Below are 18,461 nucleotides of genomic sequence, written 5' to 3'. Positions count from 1 at the left end.
CTTCTTCTCCAGACTGCCAAGGAAGCTGTTTCCATGCCTAGCAGGCAGCTCTTATCTGACTCGGCAGCGACCACTGCCGCCCCCAGTGAGACGAGGTTCCCAGCTGAGCGAGCAAGCACACACGAGAAGAGAGGCAAGAGCAAATTCAAAGCAGCGTGGAGGAGAGAGAGGCAGGGAAGGCGAGAAAGAACGGGAGAGCCAGACAGAATCTGGCTCCACCAATGGGATCAGTGGCTGCTCAGCGTCAGGTGATAATAAGCAAGCCTGGTCCCTGCTAGCCTGGGCTGAGGGGGCGGGGGAGGGCAGAGGGTCCCCCAGGGAGCTACACAGATGTCCTTGGAGGCAGCAACTGCTACCACCTTTCTCCTATCCTTCCAGGACAAGCTACCCTCAGAAGGGCCTCCAGACGCCCTCAACTAGGAAATCTCTGACTTGTATGCAACCCCCAAACTTTAGGATGCTGGGAGAGGGGTGGAGCTTATCCCAAGAGCTTGGACCCGTAAATAAGGATTCTGATTGGGGAAAGGGGAAGGAGGCTATAGAGGGGAAGGGTCCAGATGGGCTGTATGAATGGGTATGGAATGGGGGTGGGGGAAGTGGGAGGGGTCCTGTCTTCTCTCTGGGTTCTCTCTAGACAGAGACTTTCACTGATCTATGGCTCCATTTTCTTACCAACTCTATCAGGACATACCAGACCGGCAGCCCTGGATAGTCCATATTATCTAGTCAGAATCTCCTAGCCACTAGTCTCCTAAGAAATAAGCAGGAGAGAGAAGTTATATAGTAGTAAAGAATGCACAGCAGCAAGAATGCAGGGGGTGGGAAGTCATACGGAGTTTTGAGTGTTCTCATCTCAGCCCACCCTCTGGGATCGAGGAAGCCAAGCCCTGAGCATGTCAGCCAGAGAGTATATTATCAGCTAGCAGAAGGCTTGTCTACCACCAAGAAACAAGGATCTGTGAATGCCCCCAGAAGAACATTCAAGGAATTTTGAGTCAAGCAGCAAAACAATGACAAAGAATTTGTGCAGAGTGAAAAGCCCAGGCTTTACAGTCCAACAGAAAATGAGAACAATTCCTGTTCTACAGTTTGCCAGCTAGGTGACCTTGAACAAGTGACTCAGTCTCTCTTGGAGCTTCAGTTTCAGTCATTGGTAAAGTGGGATAACACAGGTTTACTGTCATTGTGGAATGAGATCATTATGTAAATCACATTGCTTCGGGTTTGGCAGATAGAAGTACCAGTCACTTGACAGACTTGCTATCTTTCTCGTCATTGCTGACAATGTCTACCTGCAAGGAGCGTACAATCTTCCAGAGGAGAATAGATGGACATTTAGATGATGGAATTACAGAACAAGGAATGCAAAAGAACATTCTGTACCCAAGAACTCTTTATCTGCAGACACAATCAATCAAAGATCAAAAATTTTATTTTGGGGTCCGGTCATGGGGCCTGAACTCTGGGCCTGGGCGCTGTCCCTCAGCTCTTCAGCTCAAGGCTAGCGCTCTACCACTTGAGCCACAGCACCACTTCTGGCTTTTTTCTTTTTGCTTACGTGGTGCTGAGGAATCGAACCCAGGGCCTCTGGTATGCAAGGCAAGCGCTCTACCACTGAGCCACCTTCCCATCCCCCAAAATTGTTTTTTAATTGCACCTGTACTGAACATGTCCAGAATTTTTCTTGTCAGTTCCTAAAAAAATATACTAGAATACCCATTTACAGAGCAATTTCACTGCATTAGGTTATTATAAGAAATCTAGACATAACTTAAAATTTCAAGAGGAAATGAAAGGTTTTATGTAAATCCCATAACATTTTATATAAAGGATTTGAATATCCAAGGATTTTGATATTGGTGGAGATCCTGGACCCAATCTCCTGTAGGATTTGAGGGCTGATGCATATAAGTTGCAGGTACTAAGCAGGAAAAGAAGTCAGCTCCAGAGCAGAGAGGAGATGGTGGAAGACACTGGGGGGAGAAGTGGGTGTGCTGTGGGGATGGAAGGTGTCACATGGGCTAAGGGGTGAGGGTCTCAGAGAATGTAAGACGGGAGCTGAGCATAAAGGATTCATGGAGAGTATTTTAGAGGCTGCAGGCATTGGCAGTGAAGTTCAGTGAAGGTAACAGTGACAGGGAATGAAAAGTTCACAGAATGCAAAGCCAAGCAGAAGCCAGCCCAGCCTTACTTGGGCGTGAGAACCTGAGCGAGTCTGGTCAGATCCAGAACCACAGAATGTGGTATGGTATGTCACGGTGAAGCAGAATAAGCACTCCTTTGACCAAACACAAAGTCCCCCCCCACACACACACACACCGACAGTGAGATGATGTTGCAACTCACCTCCTGGTTATGAAAAGCACTAGCCATATGGCCTACAACCCTACTGGTAGGACCAATCTGAGGGACAGCTAAAGGGGACAGGCAGACTCTCTGTGACTTAGTTTTCTCTTCTGTAAAAGAAAGATGAGTCCTAGCCCCACCTCTACCTCCCACCTGCTCAGGATGGCATTCAGAGACTGCATTAGCTCATGTGCCTCATCAGGGAATGGCAGCTGACTGAATGTTCCATTGTGCAGCTGCCTACTGGCACAATGGCCAGGCAGGTGAGGACACAGCCCTTCTGGGGCTCATGCTGCTTCTTGCCTCCCAGGGCTCCTCTTCGGATCAAGAGAGGACACATGCTGTAAGAATGAAGCACTGTGTGTCAGTCAAACTACCTGCATAGGAAATCAACCAACCATCAAGATGCACTTCTGCATCTTTATATTTTTATTTATTTTTGTATCTGTTTTGATGCTTGGACTAAGGGCCTTCATCTCTTACTCAGCTTCTTCACTCAAAGCTGGTGCTCTACCACTTGAGCCACACACACCTCCACTTCTGGCTTTTTGCTGGCTAGCTAGAGATAAGAGTGTCTGCCCAGGCTGTTTTCAACCCTTAATTCTCAAATCTCAGCCTTTTGAGTGTCAAGAATTACAGATGTGAGCCACTGGCACCCAGCTGCATCTTTATTTTCAGAAATGTTTTCTTATGCTGGGCACCAGTGGCTCACGTCTGTAATCCTAGCTACTCAGGAAGCTGAGATTTGAGGATTGCGGTTCAAAGCCAGCCCAGGCAGGAAAGTCCATGAGACTCTTATCTCCAATTAACCACCAGAAAACCAGAAGTGGCACTGTGGCTCAAGTGGTAGAGTGCTTGATTTGAGCTGAAGAGCTGAGGGACAGTGCCCAGGCCCAGAGTTCAAGGCTTACAACTGACAAAAAAAGAAAGAGAGAAAGAAGGAAAAAAAGAAAGAAGAAAGAAAAGAAAAGAAAAAAAGAAATGTTTTCTTATACAAGTCATACATGCTCATTGTAAAAAGATGAGAACATTTCATTGTAAAAATTAAGGCGGAATTAAAATTGCTCATTTTCACACCATTCAGAAAACGGCATATATGTATATAATTTATGAACAAAAAAGTGAGAGGAACATTACAGTTTTCTAACATATGTTATTCACTTGCTAATACCTTTTCTGTTCATTGCACAGTCTTTCTGTAGTGTCATTTTATTTTCTATTTTTAAATTTAATCTGTTTCTAGACTTCCAAAGGTTGTATGTACAAGGGGTTACAATTTAATGTGTGCATCAAAGTGTCCAGTGCTTCTTGATCAAAGTGTCCCCTGACACCATCCGTCCATTCACTCACCCTCAGACTCATCTCACATTTTCCACTTAATTTATCACATACTTATATTGAGTACTCTGTATTCATACCCTGAAGTGTCATTTTTGACACTCTTGAAGCCAGGCACTGGTGCCTCACGCCTGTAATCCTAGCTACTCAGGAGGCTGAAATCAGGATTGTAGTTCAAAACCAGCCCAGGCAGGAAAGACCCTGAGACTCTTAACTCTAATTAGCCACCACCTAAAAACTGTAAGTGGAGCTGTGGCTCAAAGTGGTAGAGTGCTAGCCTTGAGCAAAAAATCGCAGAGATAGTGCTCAGGCCCTGAGTTCAAGCCTTATGACTGACCAAAAAAAAAAATGCTGTCTGTGTATCACTGTCAGGTTATACATCCTTTTGGGGGAAGCCAATTCCCTATGCTTTTATGATTCCTTTCCTTTTTCTTTATTCTAAAGAATATTTCAGGGACATCTTTACAGCAAAGTCTTTCCCCACATTAATAATACTTGCAATAAAATACTCAAGTGCATGAATCACATTTGAGTACTATTAGTTTAACAAGCTATTTTTTAAAGTCTATATTACAATTGGAGAAGTTGGAATTCATAACTAAATATTTGATACTATTTAGGAACAATTAGCTCTGATAACAATACTGTGGCTATTGTTAAGAGTCCTTTCCTTTAGAAAAGCAGATGGTAGTATTTATGGATAAATGTCATAATATCTGTGATCTGTTTCAAATAATCTTGAGCGGGGGTGTGAGGGGGTGGCAGAAGAGATAGAACAAGAGTGGATAAGTATTATTAAAGCTGTGTACTTTGAGATCCTATAAGCTATTCTCTGCTTTTGTACACAGTTAAAAGTTTCCATATTAGTACAATAACAAAAGCATTTATTAAGCCTAAAGACACAGTGCCAATCATGTGATTCTTCAAATAGCCTTGAGAAGTAGATCATTAATTCCATTTTTAAAAGGTTGATGGAAAGCAAGCCCAACCCAAAGGCAGTAAAACCAGTATTTATTTTCTGATCTGCCTGAATACAAAGGCCAGATTCTTCATGGTAGAAGGCTATACAGCAAATATAGAGTCTGATAATACACAATAAGGCTCTGTAAACAAAAATCTCTTATAGTCCAGCCAGGTGCTGGTGGCTCAAGCCTATAATCCTAGCTACTCAGAAGACTGAGATCTGAAGATCAGGATTCAAAGCTAGCCTAGACAGAAAAGTCCATTAAGATTCTTATTTCCAAAGCCAGAAGTAGAGATGTGACTCAAATAATAGAGTGCCAGCCTCGAGCAAAAAAGCCAAGTGAGACTATGAGGCTCTAAGTTCAAGCCTTAGTATTAGCACAAACACATAGACACACAGACACACAGACACACACACCAATTTTAACAGTCCTAATACTTCTTATGTACTTTACTTAATTTTTTTATTTTTGTGGGTCATAGCACTTTACTCAGGGCCTGGATGTCGTCCCTGATCTTGAGCCACAGTACCACTTCTGGCTTTTCTGTTTATATGGTACTGAGGAATCAAACCCAAGGCTTCATGCATGCTAGGCAAGCACTTTACCACTAAGTCACATTCCCAGCTTGATTCTTAGCTTGTGAAAGTCTAAATATCTAACTATTTCAAGGCATGGAAAAATGTTGAATTGCATATATATAACATTTTATCTATAAAAATATAGATATATTATTTTATATTGTAATATGTAAATAGTACATATGTAACAAGTATAGATCAATATAAATAATATATTTATTATAATATATTTATACTTTTTTATTTATTTAAGAACTTTGAAAAACTATAGGAGATAAAAGATGCAGCAATAAAATATTGGAAGAACAAGGAAACTCCAAGGAAAAAAGAACAATCATGAATGGGACATGAAGTGGCCTGAGATGTGAGAGACTAACAGGGAGTAGTCAGCGACACTGAAGTGGAAGAACTTAATGCAGGAAATACAGAATACCACAGAGCACCACATGGCAACATGCAGGGACAAGGGCTTGACATATTGAACACAAGCTACTGCTGTGATAGAATGGCTTCACTCATTCATTATGTATTTGCCACACTTATTGTATAGAGAGGGTTGCTTTCAAAAGAACCTGTAAAGAAGACAAATGAAGAGGCTGGATTGTAGCTCAATGACAGAGCCCTTGCCCAGCAAGAACAAGGCCCTGGGTTTGATCTCCAGCAGGGAAGGAGGTAGAAAGAGAGGTAGGGGGGAGGAAAGAATGAAGACATAAAAATACAACTAAAATCGCTTTTATTTTTGTGGTGCTAGGGATCAAACCTAGAGACTTTTGTATGCTCTGCAAACACTCCACTTCTAAGCTGCATCCCCAGCCCCAAATGGCTTTTATATTAATTGCATCAAACTTCAATTACCTCCAGGAAACAATCTACCCTTCTATTTTTCTAACCCACATCCAGATTTGTTCCTTGATCTCAACACAAATTGGAATTCATTCATCCATTAAAAAAATTGTGGACACTTATTATATCCAGCTCTATTGCAGGCAGGAAGAGGAAAGAGATAAGACATCCATCCATCCATTCTTCTCCTCTAACCCCTTACCCCAAAGAAATAGGGCTTTCTTTCTGGTGGGAACAAAAGTACCAAATAAACTTATAAACGCTCAAGTTCATTACTTGGTGAGAAATGCTATAAAGAAAAGTAAGTCAGTAATTAGAGAGAACATTAAGGGAGATGTGTAGGGGGTGGTGTTACAATTTCCAATAGGGCCATCAGACAGGGGCTTTCTACAAAGGTGAGTTGGGATTAAAACCTGAAGCAGAAGGGAGGGACAAGCCATGCAGAATTCTGTAGGGGAAGAGCATCCCAAGTAGCAGGTGCAGAGGCCCTGAAGCACGAGCATGCCAGATGTGTCCCAGAAACATACAGGGCGTAGTGCAGCATAAAAAATGAATGAAGCTCCCAGAGGACTGGAGGCCAGAGAAATGATGGGTGGAAGGTCAGATCATGAAGGGGTCCCAGAGGACCTTCAGCTCTTACTCTGAAATAGGCATCTATTGGGGAGTTTAAGTAGAGATGGAACCTGATGTGAAATATGTCCATTGTACTATTTGAGATTTGACTGTGGAGGCTCAGCTAAGAGGAGGTTAGGCAGAAAGCTGTTAAAATGATAGCAGCCAGGGCTGGGAAGGTGGTTCAGTGGTAGAGCACTTCCCTTGCATGCATGAGGCCCTGGGTTCGATTCCTCAGCACCACATAAGCAAAAAGCCGGAAGTGGTGCTGTAGCTCAAGTGGTAGAGTGCTAGCCTTGAGCTGAAGAGCTGAGGGACAGTGCTCAGGCCCAGAGTTCAGGCCCCACGACTGGACCCCCCAAAAAATAAAAAAAAAATGATAGCAGACAAAAATGATGGTGGCCTAGACTAGGAAGGTTTACAGTGGATGTAATATAAAGTGGTAAGATTCAGCCAGTCACCAGTGGCTCACACCTATAATCTTAGCTACTCAGGAGGCTGAGATCTGGAGGATAGAGGTTCAAAGACAATCTGGGAAAAAAGTCAGGGAGAATCTATCTCCAAATTAACAAAAAGAAAAACAAGTCTGGAGGTATGGCTCAAGTGGCACCAGCTGAGAAAGTAAGTCCAGGAAGCGTGACCTCAAATGCCAGCATCAGAAAAAAAAATATATGGTAAGAAAACATGGAAAATGTAGAGCATGAGAGAAAGAAGAGATCGAGAAGACTTGCAAGATTTGTTGACCTTAACAACTAGAGAAGGCAGTTGTTATTTAGTGAGATGGGAATCACTTTGCAGAAGCAGGTGAGAGGAAGATGAAGGCATCAGGTGTGGACCTGTGTTGGAGAAGTCTGGTAAACTTATCCAAATGGCATTGCAGATAGGCAGAAGGAGCTATGTCTCTAGGAGTTCAGAGACCTCCAGGCTGAAGACATGTATTGGGGAATCCAGCATAAAACATTTTCCTCCTTTGATATAGACAAAGCAGACAATGACAGTGGAATAAGAGCAGAGAAGAAAAAAAAAAAAAAGAATTCTAAGGACCGTGTCTTAGCGCACTGCACTGTTTAGAGGTCAAAGCAATGAGGAAATGAATGGCCCACAAAATGAAGTAAATAAATTATGAATTACTCACAGAAAACATGTAATAGCTTGAACCTGGTTCTCATACCACACATTCCTTGTACTTTAGTGCTATGCATATTTACAATTCATTCATTTAATATTTCCAATGCCCAAAAAGAATTCACAGAAACCAGCCCAGGACAGTGCCTCAAGCCTGTAATCCTAGCTACCTGGAAGGTGAAAGATCAGGGAATTGAAGCTGAGGCCAGCCTGGAGAGGGGGTGCTCAATACTCTATGTCCATCAATGGCAGGACAACCTGTCATCCTAGCATCCGGGAAGTACAAATAGGAGAATCACAGTCCAGGTCAACTGAAGCATCAGGCAAAACCCTGTCTCACAAAATAACCAATGCAAAAAAAAAAAAAATAGGCTGGAGGCATGTTTGAAAATATTCTGAGCCGGGCGCTGGTGGCTCACGCCTGTAATCCTAGCTACTCAGGAGGCTGAGATCTGAGGATCGCGGTTCAAAGCCAGCCCGGGCAGGAGAGACCGTGAGACTCCTATCTCCAATAAACCACCAGAAAACCGTAAGTGGCGCTGTAGCTCAAGTGGTAGAGCGCTCGCCTTGAGCTGAAGAGCTGAGGGACAGCGCCCAGGCCCAGAGTTCAAGCCCCACGACCGACCAAAAAAAAAAAAAAGAAAATATTCTGTAAATTTGTTATTTCTAGAAATGGAATCATACAGTATGCTAGAGAACATTCCTGAAAAAAATATTAAAAATTATAATACTATGTAGCTAAAAATATTTAGAAGTATACTTAATAATTCAGAAAAATGCAGGTGTCTCATACTCCCATTCCTTAGATGTGTGTGTGTGTGTGTGTGTGTGTGTGTATGTGTGTGTGTGTGTGTGTGTGTGTGTGTGTGAGAGAGAGAGAGAGAGAGAGAGAGAGAGAGAGAGAGAGAGTGAGGGTGTTCTGGGGCTTGAACTCAGGACTTGGGAACTGTCCCTGAGCTTTTTTTTGCCCAAGGCTAGTGCTCTACCACTTGAGCCACAGCTCCATTTCTGGCTTTTTGGTGGTTACTTGTAGATTAGAATCTCATGGTCTTTCCTGCTGCTGGCTGGCTTCCAGTTATGATCCTCAGATCTCAGACTCCTTAGTAGATAGGATTATAGGCTTGGGACACCAGAGCCCAGCTAGAATTTTTTTTTAATGCTGTAGATCCAACCCAAGGCCTTGGGTATGTTACTCACTCGCCACTTCCATGCCTTAGACACATAATAAATTCTGAGTATGTGCTGAATACTGATGTCTTCCTGTAATTCCAATACTCAGGAAGCCAACAGAGGCAAGAACAATGAGAATTCTAGGCCTGCCTGGCCTATATAATGAGACCTTATCTCAAAAATGAATAAAGAAAGAAATAAATAAATAGCCACTGGTGGCTCATGCTTGTAATCCTAGCTGCTCAGAAGGCTGAGATCTGAGTATTGAAGTTTGAAGCCAGCCCGGGCAGATAAGCCCATGAGACTCTTACCTCCCATTAATCAGCAAAAAATACAAAGTAGATGCATGCTTGGCTCAACACCTGTAATCCTAGCTACTCAGGAGGTTGAGATATGAGGACCATGGTTCAAAGCCAGCCTGGGCAGGACAGTCCATGAGACTCTTATCCAGAAAACTAGAAGTGGAGCTGTGGCTCAAGATGTGAGTGCTCACCTTGAGCTGAAGAGCTCAGAGTTCAAACCCCTCCCAAAAAGAAGTAATAATTGTATATCCTTTTTGTCGTTTTTATAAAAGAGTATTAAAGAAAAATATTATCACTATATATAAAATATTATAGTTTTAAGAAACCTAAATGCAAAGAACAACTTCAAATATTTAAAACAATGGATGTGATACTAAAGGATGACTTAATTTTTTAAATCCATGCTTTTAAATTTTTTCCAAATTTTCTGTGATTAGTGTCTTTGTATGGAAACGAAACAGAAACAAAACCTGAAAAAAACAACAACACAAAGCTCAGAAAACATAATCAATGGACTTCATGTAGTGTTCAAAGCAGAAGCTAAGGGCTTCGAGTTTGATTCTGTTTGATGTTAAAAGCAATGGAGAGGAAAAAAGTCTTAAAAGTTCTGATTAGAAATCAACTAATATATTATTGGCAAAAGTTTAAAAATGTATTTACCACCTGAGCACTATATAGGCTTGAGCCACTACACCAGGCTTGGTATAATGCTTTTTGAAGGCGATTTAGCAATCCGGATGAAGAACTATAAAATATGCTTGCTTAAGGTGATGCGGAAAACAATTTGTTGATTTCTGATGGAAATAATAAGACATTAATCAAATGACTCAACAACTGTACACATGGACAAATATTCTAAAAAAGTAAAACCTTAATGCTTACCACCTCCCCTCCCCCCAAAAAACCTGCATATGTCTGCAAATTTACTCACATTAGCAAACAACTACAAATAACTCAAATGTCCTTCTTTCAAAGAATAAATGGGTAAGCCACAGATATTCAATAAAAGGAACAAACTACTAATATATACAATTTAGCTAATCTTCATGGAATTATACTGTTACAAAAGCAACCCCAAGGCTGGGAGAAGTGGCTCACACCTATAATCCCAACTACTCTGGAGTCTAAGGTTGGGAAGATATCCATTAGAAATCTGCTCAGGTAAAGAGTTCATCAGACTCCATTTCAACAACAACAAAAAGCTAGATGTGGTGGCACATACCTGTCATCCCAGCCACCACAGAAAGCATAAGTAGGAGGCTCCAGGTCCTGGGCTGCTGGGGCAAAAAGTGAGACACAATTTCAACAATAACAAGAGCAAATAAAGGTTGGTTATAGCTGGTATACTTGCCTAGCCAAGCATAAGCCCCTTAGCTCCAACCTTTCATAATTTCAAAGCAAATCATGGCAAAACAAGAAAACCCCAAGAAGCTGGTTGCTTGTGTCTCATAGTTGTATTCCTAGCTACCCAGGAGGTAGCTAAGTATTTCTAAGTATTGCTAAGATCTAAGTATTTCTGCTTGAACGCAGCCCATGCAAGAAAGTCCATGAAACGCTTATCTCCAATTAACAGGTAAAAAAAGTCCATGAAACGCTTATTTCCAATTAACAGGCAAAAAAAAGCCAGAAGTACAGGTGTGGCTCAAGTGGTAGAGCCCTAGACTTGAGCAAAAAAGCTCAGAGACAGTGCCCAGGCCCTGAGTTTAAGTCCCAGTACCAAAAACAACCCCTCCCCCCCCCAAAGAACCCCAGAAAACAAGAAGTCACATACTGTATGATTTCATTTATAGAACATTTTTGAAATAACAAAACTACAGAAATGAAGAACAGATTAGAGGTGGGAGGAATGGGTAGAGGGAGGTGTGTGTCTAAAAGGGCAACTAGAGAGATCCTATGGGGATGAAAATGTCTTGTATCTTTACTGTAAAAATGTCAATAATCTGGTTGTGATACTGTAGTATAGTTTGCAAGATTGGGGTGATGAAGTAAACAGAACTTAGGATCTCTGCTTTTCTTCGTCCTCCTTTTTTTTTTTTTTTTGTCGGTCACGGAGCTTGAACTCTGGGCCTGGACGCTGTCCCTCAGCTCTTCAGCTCAAGGCTAGTGCTGTGAGCCACAGCGCCCACTTCCTGCTTTTTCTGCTCATGTGGTGCTGAGGAATCGAACCAGGGCCTCATGCATGCGAGGCAAACACTCTACCACCTTCCCAGCCCCTTCTTCTTCTTTTGTACTGAAGTTTGAACTTGATTTGGAGAGCAACATTGAAATTACAATAAACGTTATTTTTGTTGGAGTGTGTGTGTGTGTGTGTGTGTAAGGTGTGGGCTGGTAGGGCTTGAACTCAGGGCCAGGGCATTGTTCTTTATCTTTTTAGCTCAAAGCTGGCACCCTACCACTTGAGCCACAACTCCTTTATGATACGTTGTTGATTGGAGGTAAAGAGTCTCATGGACTTTCCTGCCCGAGCTGGTTTTGAACAGCGATCCTCAGATCTCAGCTTCCTGCGTAATTAGGATAACAGGCAAAAACCATTTGCCCAGCTGACCTGTCTGCTTCCTAGCAATTGGACAAACTTGATCTGTCCTTCTAGGTTATGACTAAGTGCGCACAGTGAGACTACATGGTCCTGAGCTCAGGGTGGGTGTGGTGAAGGGAGCTGGATGGTTTTGCTATAGCTGATTCAGGGGTGGTCTCACAGCCCCACCTCCGAGCAGAGGCGAGGCTGCTGCCGTAGGTACTGTGACCACTCCAGGGTCACCGTGGAGAGACTGCATCCTGGAAGAACCCGGCACCTCGGTGGAAGCTCTCCCTGTCCTGAGCCGTGACCCCAACTGCTCCCAGATCAGGCTACAGCCTCCCCACACTGCAGCGTGGCAAGTCCCACGTCTCTCAGTCCCGAGTTCGGAGCCTCCGCTTCCAAGTCCCGGGCGAAGACCCCGTGAGAGCCACACCCTCGTGCAGCCCAAACCACCCCCTCATCCTTTTTCGCCCTCTCAACCCAGCTTTTCCCGACTCCGGGAAGAACCGGGAAGAGAAGGCGGAGGGCAGCGAGGCGCGGTCTAATAAATACCATGGCCAGACCACGCCCCCAGGGCGTCACTTCCGCCCCGAGGCAAGATGGTGGCGCCCGAGCCTTGCCACGCAGACTTCCGCCCTGCACGGAGACCGAGGGCCGGTGGCGGATAGCTTCGGAGGTGAAATCGCCGAGCGTGGTGTGGAGCCACAGCCCAAGTGCGTTTCTGACTCGTTGGGCATGGGAAGTTCGGGAGCGGGTAAAGCACGAGCCAGAGGCTCTAACCTGGGTACCCCGGGAAGCGTCGCCACGTGTGAGGGGGTGGCGCTGAGACGCGGCCAGCCCGCCGCGCCGACGGGGTGGGGTCGGAGGTCGCGTGGGCGGGGCGGGGATCACGTGGGCGGGGACGAAGGCCACGTGGTAGGGTTCCGCCGGGTCCCGCGCCTCTGCCCCCTAGGATTCCTTTGCAGTCCCGAGCTTGCTCTTTTTTTCTCCCAGGCGACATGTCGGAAGGAAACTCCGCCGGCGAGCCCAGCACTCCTGGAGGGCCACGGCCCCTTCTCCCTGGGGTTCGGGGACTTGTCGGGCGGCGACCCGCGCCCCCGCTCACCCCGGGCCGCCTTCCCTCCATCCGCTCCAGGGACCTCACGCTCGGCGGAGTCAAGAAGGTACCTGACAGCGCGTTTCCGGAGAAACCCAGCCACCTTGAGTATCTGGCCTCTGGAGTTCATGATGCCACAGGGCCCACGGTGTGCTCAGCGGGACGCTGGGTCTCTAGAGGCTTGTTCCCGGATTGCTTCCAATTCTAGGGACTCTAGTCCAGTACACCTTCCAGTCCAGGTCCAAGATGTTGAGGTGGTTCCTGCCAGTAATTGAAGGGCAGCGATGATAGCTTAGGCATTCAGAAGCGACACATGAGCAGTGTTAATTTTCTTCGTATGTTTTGAACACCTTATGAGCTAGGCCAGGTGTAAATTTTGCTTGCAATTTTGAGGGCTCTGAATTTTCGGTGGATACCAGTGTGCAAACTTCTATACTAGTGTCTAAGCTTCTAGTCTAATGGATAATGAATCTTAGGCATGGCCTTAGAGACCCTGGCCTTTCCTGTGTATGTGACCAAAGGGTAGGATGACAGATGCATAAAGCAGCTGGGTGGATTTATTGCTGTTGTTTTTGGTGAGTGGGATAGGGTCAGTACTGGGGTTTAAACTCAGGGCCTTGGCATTTGCTAGGCAGGTGCTCTACTACTTGAGCCACATCTCTAGCCCTCTTTCCTTTTCAGTGGGGTCTTGTCCCATTTTTTTCCCCAGTCCTTATCTTCAGGCTTCCCGCTTAGCTGGGCTGACAGGTGCTCCTCACTATTTTAAGACTAAGTTGCCTTAGAAACTGCTAGTGACAGCTTGGGCCCTCCCATTTATTTATTTATTTATTTTTTGGTCGTGGGGCCTGAACTCTGGGCCTGGATGCTGTCCCTCAGCTCTTCAGCTCAAGGCTAGTGCTCTACCACTTGAGCCACAGCGCCACTTCTGGCTTTTTTCTTTTTGTTTATGTGGTGCTGAGGAATCGAACCCAGGGCCTCATGCATGTAAGGCAAGCGCTCTACCACTGAGCCGCCACCTTCCCAGCCCAGGGTCCTCCATTTTTGAGTGCTATCTTACCTGTTCAAATGTTGCTGCTAGAATTGTTCCTGTGCAACTAGCTTTTCTGTACAGCACTTTCTGTTCTTTGATTTTGCAAAGGTGGAGATCTCCTGTCAGAAGACTGAAGCAAAAGCTGATGGTTAAAGTAGTTTAAGGTGCCTCTTCTAGGTGTAATTTCCACTGTCTCCATGAGCACAAAGGGCCTACTTTTCATTCCGAGCCTAAAAAACCCTGGATGTGTGAAATGTAGACAGGAGAACCCTGTTGATCTTGGCCCATAGAAGATGCCCATTGTGAGTTTTTATAGCCCTCTGTACTTTGAGGTTAGAAGTTAACAATCAGTGACTCCTGTATTTTACTTCCAGAAAACCTTCACTCCAAATATCATCAGTCGCAAGATCAAGGAAGAGTAAGTGTTGTGAATTCTTATTCCCTATTTACTTGTGTTATGAATTTGAGAAAAAAAAACTAGGTTGTACATCTCAAAAACTTGAATTTATGTCCTTTTTACTAATGATTTTCAGCCATAACTCCATTATGTACCAGCTTTAACACACACACACACATCTGAGACACTGTGTGTTTAGTCAGTTTTGTTACTGTAATAATACCTGAAATAATCATCTTATAAGAGATAAGGGGTTTTTTTTGGCTTACAGTTTTAGAGGTTTAGTTGGCTTTGATAAGAAAGTATCATGGTGGGGAGTGCCTGAGGGAGTGAAAAAGGAAGGGGCTGGGTTGCACTAAGCCCCACATACTAGAAGAGATTTAAGTCTTTAACAAGCACGAATCTTTTAGGGTAGTTAGACTCAAACTATAACAGCCTATCTGTAGCAATTTATTCACAGTGGAATGGTGTTCTCTCTCGCTTGCTCGCTCTTACTTTCTCTCTCTCCCTCTCTTCCTCCTCCTCTTCCCCCCTCTCCCTCCCCCCCTTCTGTCCCTTTTCCTTTCCCTCTCCCTCCCTCCCCCTCTGCCACTATTAGAGATTGAACTCAGAGTCTCATGCTCTCGCATGGCTTTTTCTCTCAAGAGTGGTTCTCTTTCACTTGAACCATTCCTTTACTTCCAATGATTCTCTTTTACAGTCATTTGAGAGCCACACATTTATACATGTATTGTGCTCTTAAGTTCCTCTGTCTTCTAGCTCTCTGATTGAAAAAAAGCTCACTTTTTTGAACCAGAAAATAGAGCAAAGCAAATTAAAAGGCCCCTGCCTAATCAAGGAGGCACGAAAAAAAAATGCAAGACTTGGGATTGGATTCCGCTTCTTGTGATGTACTTATTTGCCCATAAACTGTTCAGTTGGTTGAAGAGAGGTAATGAAGGGGCCAGTTTGTAGAGGCCCAGGGGTGTGTGTGGTTTTCCTTCATCCATTCTCTTTTTCAGGCCAAAGGAAGAAGTTACTGTGAAGAAGGAGAAGCGTGAACGGGATCGAGACCGCCAGCGTGAGGGGCATGGACGGGGCCGGGGCCGTCCAGAAGTGATCCAGTCCCACTCTATCTTTGAGCAGGGCCCTGCAGAAATGATGAAGAAAAAAGGTACCAGAGAGACGCCAACAGTGAATTTTAATTCAGACAGCCCAAGGAAAGGGAAAGAGTGATGGAATTCTCCTACTCCCAATTTAGTTGTCTTTGCTCTTGGCCCTCTTCCCGGTTTCTCCATAGTGAACTGGGTAATTTCCCATAGGGAACTGGGACAAGACCGTGGATGTGTCAGACATGGGACCCTCTCATATCATCAACATCAAAAAAGAGAAGAGGGAGACAGATGAAGAAACCAAGCAGATCCTGCGCATGCTGGAAAAGGATGATGTAGGTAGCAGGAGGCTGGGGGCAGGGCAGACTTTCTTGTGGCTACAGAAGAGAGCTTCTGGGAGCTGACAGGGGAAGAAGAGCTCCCTAATATCCTGGAACCCTGGTAAGAGTCAGGGGCCTTTGGTTAGGAAAGAATTAAAATGGACTGATCCAAGCACATGTGCCAGGAAAGTTTGTGACCCCCACCTCTTCTTTGACAGTTCATTGATGATCCTGGGCTAAGGAATGATACTCGAAACATGCCTGTACAGCTGCCACTGGCACACTCGGGGTGGCTTTTTAAGGAGGAGAATGAGGAACCAGATGTTAAGCCTTGGCTGGCCGGCCCCAAGGAAGAAGACATGGAGGTGGATATGCCTGCTGTAAAAGGTATCCAGTGTCAGTTATCTTCTCTATTCTGTGGCAACCCAGGGAGCCTCTACATGATCTCCAGCACTGCTACTCAAATCCCGCTCTGAGAGAGCCCACCTGTGGACGTGGATCCATGTGTCAGTCCCATGTGTCCTTTTTTAGGGTAGTCACAATGGAGTGTGCTGTCTCTTCTGCTCTGCAAAACCAGTGTCTGTCCCTCCAGCTTCCTGGCAGGTGATACTGAAATAGTGTGGCGTAAAGAGCCAGGGAACAAGAGATGGTAGAGAGAGTGGCTGCTCAGTGTCTTTTCTTTTGTCTCACCCTGGGCAGTGAAAGAAGAGCCACGAGATGAGGAAGAGGAGACCAAGATGAAGGCTCCTCCCAAAGCAGCCAGGAAGACCCCAGGCCTCCCCAAGGATATATCTGTGGCAGAGCTGCTCAGGGAGCTGAGTCTCACCAAGGATGAGGAGCTACTGTTCCTCCAACTGCCAGATACTCTCCCTGGCCAGCCGCCCACTCAGGATATCAAGCCTGTCAAGACAGAGGTTCAGGGCGAGGATGGGCAGATGGTGGTCATAAAGCAGGAGAAAGACCGGGTATGCTTGGAAGGGAGTTATGGAAAAATTCCAGGGTGGGGGCACCAGGAACAAAGCTTTAGGTAGAGAGAAATGAAAATTTGCCATCCAAGCCAAAATGTAAAAACATTGGGTGTATGTGCTTAACACCTTTGAGGGCTTTGAGAGACCCATGCTTCTAACACTACTAGTGTGCATCTCTACTTTTTATAATGAGTGATTTTGCACATAGACAAATGGGAGGTCATACATCCCTGTGTACCATCATTCAGCTTTAGCACTTAATAGGTGTTTCGCTTGTTTGTTTGCTGTGAATTTTGTTTTATAACCAATGCCCCTCTGGGATGTAGAATCCTTTGCGAGATGGTGGGATAAGCCTCTTGCCCAGTTTTCACCAGTCATTTCTCTGCACAGGAAGCCAAGTTGGCAGAGAACACCTGTACTTTGGCTGATCTGACAGAAGGTCAAGTGGGCAAGCTTCTCATCCGCAAGTCAGGGAAGGTGCAGCTCCTCCTGGGCAAAGTGACCCTGGATGTGACGATGGGAACCACCTGCTCCTTTCTGCAGGTAAGGGCTGGGTGGGTCAGGACAGGCTAGACAGGTTGAAATTACTGAGCCAAGCAAGTGCTTGGGAATAAGGGGTGTTCTCATACATCATAGGCTATCATGCCATTCAGAGAAGTGAGGGCTGATCATGGGTTTGTGGTTCTCACTGCTGTCTCTGTCCATTGGCAGGAGCTGGTGTCTGTAGGCCTTGGAGAGAGTAGGACTGGGGAGATGACAGTCCTGGGACATGTGAAGCACAAACTTGTATGTTCTCCCAATTTTGAATCCCTCTTGGATCACAAACACCGGTGAAACGAGCAGATGGAGGAAGATGGCGACTGTGCCCACGGCTGCTGCCTGCTCCAGACGTTTTGTTCGTTTTTGAATCCATGTGACCTAGAAGGGGCCTGTTTAGCCCACCCACTCCAGCCTTTGGCAGCCATCGTCCCAGTTTTCCCCCAGACGGGGCCCACGCAGCTCCCTCTCCTGGCAGCTGTGAACGGCACAGTGACCTTCCCACAGTACGGTTATAGATGGCACACCTCCCTGCTGGGGACTCATCTCTGCTATTTATTTTTGTATTTATGCCTGAATCTTCTCAACTGACTGCATCCTCCCAAGGTAGGATGGTTCAGGCTCCTTCTGGGTCTTGGGATGCAGGGGTAGGAAGTTGAGGGGCTCCCTCCCTCCTAGGAGGCAGACAGGAGAGCAAGTCTAAGACCTAATTAATCAGTTTTGAGTTGTTGTTTTCTATGTCCTTGGTTTCTATATCCTTGGACAAACTACCTAACTTTTTTGAGCCTCCTATTCCTCATCTGACAAAAAAATGGGGATAATACCTACCTCACAGGGTGGTATGAAGATCAGATGGAATATTGTGGATGAAAACTCCTTGCACAAGGCCAGATGTGTATATCTGTAAGCTTTCAATAAAGGTTAGTTTCCCTTTCCTTTGTCTCAGTCTATTTTCAAAGTGGGCATTACAAGAAGTGGCTAGAGCTGCTCTCATCTCTACTTTTGTCTCTCCCCCCCCCCCTTTTTTTTTTGCCAGTTTTGGGGTTTGGACTCAGTGCCTGGACAATGTCCCTGAGCTTCTTTTGCTCAAAGCTAGCACTTTACCACTTGAGCCACAGCACCTCTTCTGGCTTTTTCTGTTTATATGGTACTGAGGAATCAAACCCAGGGCTTCATGCATGCTAGGCAAGCACTCTACCACTAACCCACATTCCCAGCCCTTTTG

At 45.1% G+C, this 18,461-nt stretch overlaps 1 protein-coding gene across 2 annotated transcripts; it reads left to right on the top strand.

Moving 5' to 3' along the window:
* The first annotated feature begins 12,397 nt into the window (after nucleotides 1-12,397).
* On the top strand, nucleotides 12,398-18,171 carry Polr3d (RNA polymerase III subunit D). Of its 2 annotated transcripts, none has more exons than XM_042667206.1 (9): nucleotides 12,398-12,505; nucleotides 12,787-12,960; nucleotides 14,298-14,341; nucleotides 15,322-15,473; nucleotides 15,622-15,746; nucleotides 15,950-16,118; nucleotides 16,431-16,696; nucleotides 17,090-17,242; nucleotides 17,411-18,171. In XM_042667206.1, the coding sequence occupies exons 2-9, from the start codon at nucleotides 12,796-12,798 to the stop codon at nucleotides 17,531-17,533; spliced, it is 1,197 nt and encodes a 398-aa protein (XP_042523140.1). In that variant the 5' UTR covers nucleotides 12,398-12,505; nucleotides 12,787-12,795; the 3' UTR covers nucleotides 17,534-18,171. The 2 variants fall into 2 exon arrangements, with proteins under 2 accessions (XP_042523140.1, XP_042523141.1); XM_042667207.1 differs by having other exon boundaries at nucleotides 12,398-12,510; nucleotides 12,791-12,960.
* The last annotated feature ends 290 nt before the right edge of the window (nucleotides 18,172-18,461 follow it).

This window comes from Dipodomys spectabilis, unplaced genomic scaffold, assembly GCF_019054845.1.
Source record: "Dipodomys spectabilis isolate Male_0828 unplaced genomic scaffold, ASM1905484v1 ptg000380l, whole genome shotgun sequence".
Taxonomy (NCBI): domain Eukaryota; kingdom Metazoa; phylum Chordata; class Mammalia; order Rodentia; family Heteromyidae; genus Dipodomys; species Dipodomys spectabilis.
The sequence above is the reverse complement of the archived record's forward strand: the minus strand, read 5'-3'. Positions and strand labels throughout refer to the sequence as shown.